Source organism: Gastrolobium bilobum, unplaced genomic scaffold (assembly GCF_033153095.1).
Source record: "Gastrolobium bilobum isolate Gb01-03AN ecotype WA unplaced genomic scaffold, APGP_CSIRO_Gbil_v1 utg74545, whole genome shotgun sequence".
NCBI classification, from domain to species: Eukaryota; Viridiplantae; Streptophyta; class Magnoliopsida; order Fabales; family Fabaceae; genus Gastrolobium; species Gastrolobium bilobum.
The window spans coordinates 2,248-7,929 of NW_026896408.1; the positions used below are offsets into that span (position 1 = coordinate 2,248).

At 36.3% G+C, this 5,682-nt stretch overlaps 1 protein-coding gene across 3 annotated transcripts; it reads right to left on the reverse strand.

Moving 5' to 3' along the window:
• Positions 1–279: 279 nt before the first annotated feature.
• On the reverse strand, positions 280–4,031 carry LOC133299556 (ankyrin repeat protein SKIP35-like). 3 transcript variants are annotated; one of them, XM_061499023.1, is made up of 4 exons: positions 3,922–4,031; positions 2,571–3,698; positions 1,664–2,096; positions 280–1,221 (listed from the first exon to the last, which is right to left on the reverse strand). In XM_061499023.1, exons 2-4 carry the CDS (start codon positions 3,161–3,163, stop codon positions 415–417), a joined length of 1,833 nt encoding a protein of 610 aa, XP_061355007.1. In that variant the 5' UTR covers positions 3,164–3,698; positions 3,922–4,031; the 3' UTR covers positions 280–414. The 3 variants fall into 3 exon arrangements, with proteins under 3 accessions (XP_061355007.1, XP_061355009.1, XP_061355008.1); XM_061499025.1 differs by having other exon boundaries at positions 2,571–3,329; positions 3,922–3,964; XM_061499024.1 differs by lacking the exon at positions 3,922–4,031 and adding an exon at positions 3,888–3,906.
• Between the last annotated feature and the right edge of the window lie 1,651 nt (positions 4,032–5,682).

The following is a 5,682-nucleotide window of genomic DNA, read 5'->3' on the forward strand; positions in this document are numbered from 1 at the left end:
TATAACATGTTCGGAAAAGATTATTTATTTCGTTAAGCTCTCTAAGAAACTCAATAATAATAATAATAATAATAACAATAATTTATTAAAATAAGATAATTCACTTAAACCCCACACTTCATTAGCATGCACCATCCCCTATTGTTTTACTTCAACAACCTATGAATACTTCATTTTCTGTCTTCCTTTTCATTCTTTTATAAACGAATAGTTTGTCCTCTTAGACATCAATTATGACAAGAATTAAAAAAATAAGCACATTTAAGACACTGTAAGCTGTAAAGGAAGAGGGAAAGCTACCATAATAGCCTGACTCCCAGCTAAAAATTGTCATTAACGGTGACATAAATTACATAATAAAGAAGGGTGGCGAAAGGAAATAAAAAAATAGATAACATTGGTAACCGAATCTAGCTAAGCAATGCGGGTGGGGTGGAGCAAAAAGTGAGGAAGATGATGCTCCAAAACGACCACTAGTTCTCTACCGTGAGTCACTTCATCAAAGACCCTATCCCCAAGCCTTCTTGCGGCTTCAACCAGTTGTCCCCTAAGCCGTTGTGAAAACAAGCAGCCACTTGTCCTCACACACTCTCTATAGAGGGGAAGGTAAGCAATTGCCAAAGTCAGTGGGAATGGAAGATCTCTTAAGCAAATAGGAGACTCACCCCATTTAATGATTCTCGCAAGGTTCATGTAATGCTCTTGCCCTAACCTTAATCCCTCCATGTAAGCTCCTTCTGACCAATGCTCCTTAAGAAAAGTCTTTAGCTCAGGAGCAACAGCCTCATCCTCTGATTTAGCAATAATATCTGCAACAGCATAAGTAGCTGCAGGATCACCCAAGAAGTCAGATTGGAGGAGAAATGCTACACCATCAAGAGATCCACCACTGCGTTCACCAGCAGCCTTGAGAATTTCTACACTAAGCGCTGCAAGGACCTGCTGAGGTACATGTGGAAGAAGATAAGCAGCGATGTGAACTTGGCAGCTAGAAGTAGCTGCTGTAAGGGCAAGGCAGAGCTCCATGTCTCGGCAACCCCTCTGCACAAACCACTCAACAACTTGCATGCAGCCCCTCTCAGCAGCTCTCATCAAAGGGCCCAAAAAGGCTATGGCATTTCCCTCTTCCACCAAGCACTCCATAGTGCCTATCTTGCAGTAATGGGAGGCAAAGCCCAGTGCCAAGTCAACATCAACATCCAAGCTGTTCCTTTGCGCAATCTGCATAGTTTGATTTCCAGCATGCCACACAAAGATGTAACAGAAAAATTTCAGCAGGCTTTACATTATAAAAGCACCCAAAATCAGCAACTTACCCCCACACTTCACGTGTATATATAAATGGGGGTGGTAGTGCCAAAACCTCTCACCTCCAAATTCTTCCAACATATGCAATAGAAAGGCTACCCACTAATAAAAGAATGTTAATACTAAAGACAACAATATATCTACACGATCCTTTGATATGACATTCAATAATAGCCAAACTGCAATTAAATGCACCGGCATTTTAATAAGTTTGCCTTCAGCCACCATGAAAAAGAGCTGCTTTAACTAAACATAACAAAAGGAGTTGGCTAATGCCACTAAAAGGACTGGAGAAGCATTAATTGATAGATTGAGAAAGAAAAGAAGGAAAAGAAAAAGATCAAAGTCAGATCACCTGCAATAGTATACGCACAAGTTCTGTACTGCCAAAACGTGAAGCCTCCAAGAAACATTGATTGACATTGTCTGCACCCCCTTCTACCAACATGCCCAGCAGCCCTTGAATCACAGTAGCTGACATGCCAAAAGCCCAACCTGGATCAAATGAGCTTGAGAAAAGAGTAAGAGGAAAGCAAGCCGCATCAAAGGCTTCACTGAAGTCCTTCCCTGTAAGACGGTTGCCAGCAAGATCAAGGAATGTCTTAAAGGCAGATAACCGCAGCTGGATCTCAACAGCTGAGCTGTGTATCACATTGTCCCTATCATCCTGGAATCGCGAATGGATGCCTATACATTTCAGAGCCCATTCAGTAAACTTTTGAACCTTAGCGCCTGCTTCTGCCTTTAAGACTTCATCTCCATTGCATTCCTGGAGACGCTCATGCAACCTAGCAAAAAGTAGAGTTCACACATAAACTGCAATTACAATAGCAGTAGAAATTTCAACAGAAACACAGAAAATAACATGTTTCCAGTTTCAACATAATCCAAACCCTTCTACCATATGACATAAAACTTGCAAGAAAACATAAAAAGGCACATTCTTAGATCACCAAGTTGCAGACCAGGTGATAGAGAAGCTAACAGCTCAGAACTACAAGCAAATCTTGCCAGTTTGGTATTGCATGAATAACAAAGAATAAGGGATAAGTCGTATAACATTTAAAGTATGTCTTAATCCTAACCATTCATCCAATAACCAACGGGTAGGATATGCTCATCTCATTCTAACAAGAAAAATGTTCTCTAACACCCACCCCCAAAAAAAGAAACACAATCTCTTCCAGACCAATTAATTTATTGGTGGCTGAACACTTACCAAAACATTTACAAAAAATACAACAGATATCACCGAGTAGTACCTTTGGGCCATAACAGTAACTGTATCAGCAAGACTCATTGTTCTGCTCTGGCAAGCAGAGACACAAGAAGCAAGGAATGAAGTCCTTAGAGCAGCTCTTGTGAAGTCATAAGCACCATTAGCAATGATCTTCCTGATAAATCCTGTTATCCCATTAAGCTCTAGCTCTGTGCTCAAGAACCAGATGGAATCCAGTGTAATACACAAGGCATCATTAAGTGTTTGTGGATCAGCAACCAAAATCAAACTTTCTGCAAGTTCCCAGTCATGGGAACTCACTGCACCCTGAAACAACCTACCCAACTCAATCCTGTCTTGTCTACATAATTTCTTCTCCAACCCAATTTTCTCATTGCTTCCAAGCTCACAAGCTATTGTAAGTGCTCCGGATTTCAGCTTCTTGGCATTGCAACAATAATGAGAGGACATTGTTGATTCTTTCCTCATAAGTGGTGCTTCTCTTGAGAAAACTACATTGCTACCTTCTCCTTTCTCTGATGCAAAATCTTGATTTTCATTTCTTTGGAATTCCATTTTGTTACCTTCAGATTTAATTTCCATAAACATGGGATTTTCCAGTTCAGTTTCATCCATCACACATTACTCCCCTAGATAGATATCATGTCCTCTTCTATCTCGCCTCTGCCCTCTTTATCACGCCAGATGAAGCTAACAGCCATTCTTCGGAGAAGAAGAGAGAGAAAACATGCTGAATAGGAGAACTCTAGCTTCTGACTTTCAAATTCATAGGAAGCAAGTACTAAATACAAAAGTGGAATTAATAAACCCCTCGTTTTCTAGTACAATTTTGGACTTCGTCAAAAAATGCTCAAAACAGCCCTCAAGTCTCAATGAAAATGAAAGAAACAGTAGTTCCGTCTAGAAGTAAACCCAAAAGCCATCCGAAAACTCGCTTACAAAATTAGAAACCCTAAACAAGGGAGTAAATGTCGAGTAATGGAAATAAAATTTTGGCTTGCACTGTTTCTTTTCTGCCAATCCAAATATACATATGCTTAAATAAGAACATATTATAAAGCATTAGAAGAATCCGAATCTTCCGATCTTGGCCATCGACAAATAAGTCAAAACATTAACGTCAAACCCACAGTTGTCGAACAAATAAACCCTAAATGGAATACAAATGAAGCACAGCTATAAGAGAGGATCAGTGGCTAATCTCAAGATACCAATAACATATTGATCAGAATTACACTAACAATTTCAAAAAACAACAGCTGTGACAACGAATTAGAATCTGTTTGGAAAGGAAAATAAAAAAGCCCGGAAAGAATAAATATATCAGAAAAAGCAAAACCTGATTACAAGAAAGAGATGAACAGATAGAAAACCTGATTACTTGAAAGACGAATGGAGAGGGTGGAAGAAAATCCACAGCCTGACCCCTTTTATGCTCCTCGAGATTTTCATTTCAGACCCATATATAGATGTATTATATCCTATTTTAAACTTCCGTTTATTATTCCGCGAGTTCTGTTTTTTTTTTATTTAAATTCATCGATCCAAATCGAAATTTAAATTATGGTGACCGAATCAAAAATTAATAATTAAATTAATTAAAAATTAGAAAACCAAAAACTAAAATAAAAAATCATATATTGTAATTGAGTTGGATCGATTTTCGCTTTTATTAATGAAAACTAATCCAATATATTATATTATTTATTATTTTTGAAAAATATTAAATCTTGTTGTTTAATAGCCTTAAAATATTGGATGTTATTGATGGCAAGCTATCTTGCTTTAATTTTAATTTTTTATTATCTATTAATTTATTTTAACTAGTGTTGTTAAACCCGACCCGGGCATCGACCCAGTCGGGGTACTGGGTCACTGGTCGAACTGGTGGGTCACTGGTCGGACCAGTTGACCCGGATATATATAAACATATAAAGATATATATAAATATGAACATATAAATTCAAATATATTCTCCATATCTAAAATGAATTAAACAAAGTTCACTAAATAAGCTAAAAAACATGAAGCATAAATAAATAAAAGTGCATGTTATTACTATGTCAATTTAAATTGCAACTCAGAATCCCCATAAACATACCTCTCAATGACATTGAACTCATAGTTTTTAAATTCAACTACATTAAAATAACATATGTCACATTCTCTGATTTATTATTCCACAAATTACTTCAGTATTGGAAACTAAGAGGTCATTGTAGAAGAGTATACTAGCAAATAAAATTACAAAAAGTTTTTAAAATGAGTTTTACATTTTTTTGATAAAATGAAACAATTTTGGTTTTTTTTTTAAATGCATGACCCGACCGGGTCACTGGGTCGCCGAGTCACCGAGTTTGGCCGGGTTTTGATCGGGTTTGACTGGGTCGATGCATGACAGGTCCAACGCTTGACCCGAACCGGTCTGGTGACCGAGTCAACGAGTTCCGGGTCGGGCCGGGTTTTACAACACTGATTTTAACTCTTCATGAGTTTTAAGACTTATTTTAATTTAAAGATTTGAATTTTCTTGTGATTCATAACTTTGAATAACTTTATTTTGATATAATTCATAATTTGTACAACTAAAATTTTAGATTTTTCAAAAAAGAGAAAATCGATCCAATCAAACCGAATAAAATAGGATTGAATTGGATCGTATTTTTTGTATCTTTCTCTCATTTAAAATGACACAACTATATGTCCTTTAAAAGGATAAATATTTTTCCCATAAATGAAACGAGTAATTCTCTCTCCAAAAAAAATATATTATTTTTAAGGGTTTAGTGTTTATCCTTCTAAAGAACATGAAGTTGTGTCATTTTAAATGAGAGAAAGATACAAACAATGAAAATCAAATGAGAGAAAGTGAGCATTTTTTTAATTTAAATTTTAAATAAAAAATATTATGTTGTATCTTTCTCTCTCTTAAAATGAAACGACTAACATTTTATGTTATAAACAATTGGCTAAAATGCAAACCCCCTTGAACTTTGGTCATGTTTTAAATTACTACCTTAAACTTTCAATTGTTTCAATTAACCACCTTGTACTTTGTTACATTAACAAATTAGCATATCTGTTAAAATGTGACTAACAGTGTTAATCTTAAATCCCTAATTTTATTCCCTTCC

What these genes read in the sequence shown, in the direction of transcription:
- LOC133299556 (XM_061499023.1), bottom strand. Translation starts at nt 3,163, where the DNA reads ATGGATGAAACTGAACTGGAAAATCCCATGTTTATGGAAATTAAATCT. An exon ending in GTTACTGTTATGGCCCAAAG is followed by an intron (nt 2,097 to 2,570) that starts GTACTACTCGGT and finishes ACTTTTTGCTAG; the next exon opens with GTTGCATGAGCGTCTCCAGG. An exon ending in TTGTGCGTATACTATTGCAG is followed by an intron (nt 1,222 to 1,663) that starts GTGATCTGACTT and finishes CAAACTATGCAG; the next exon opens with ATTGCGCAAAGGAACAGCTT.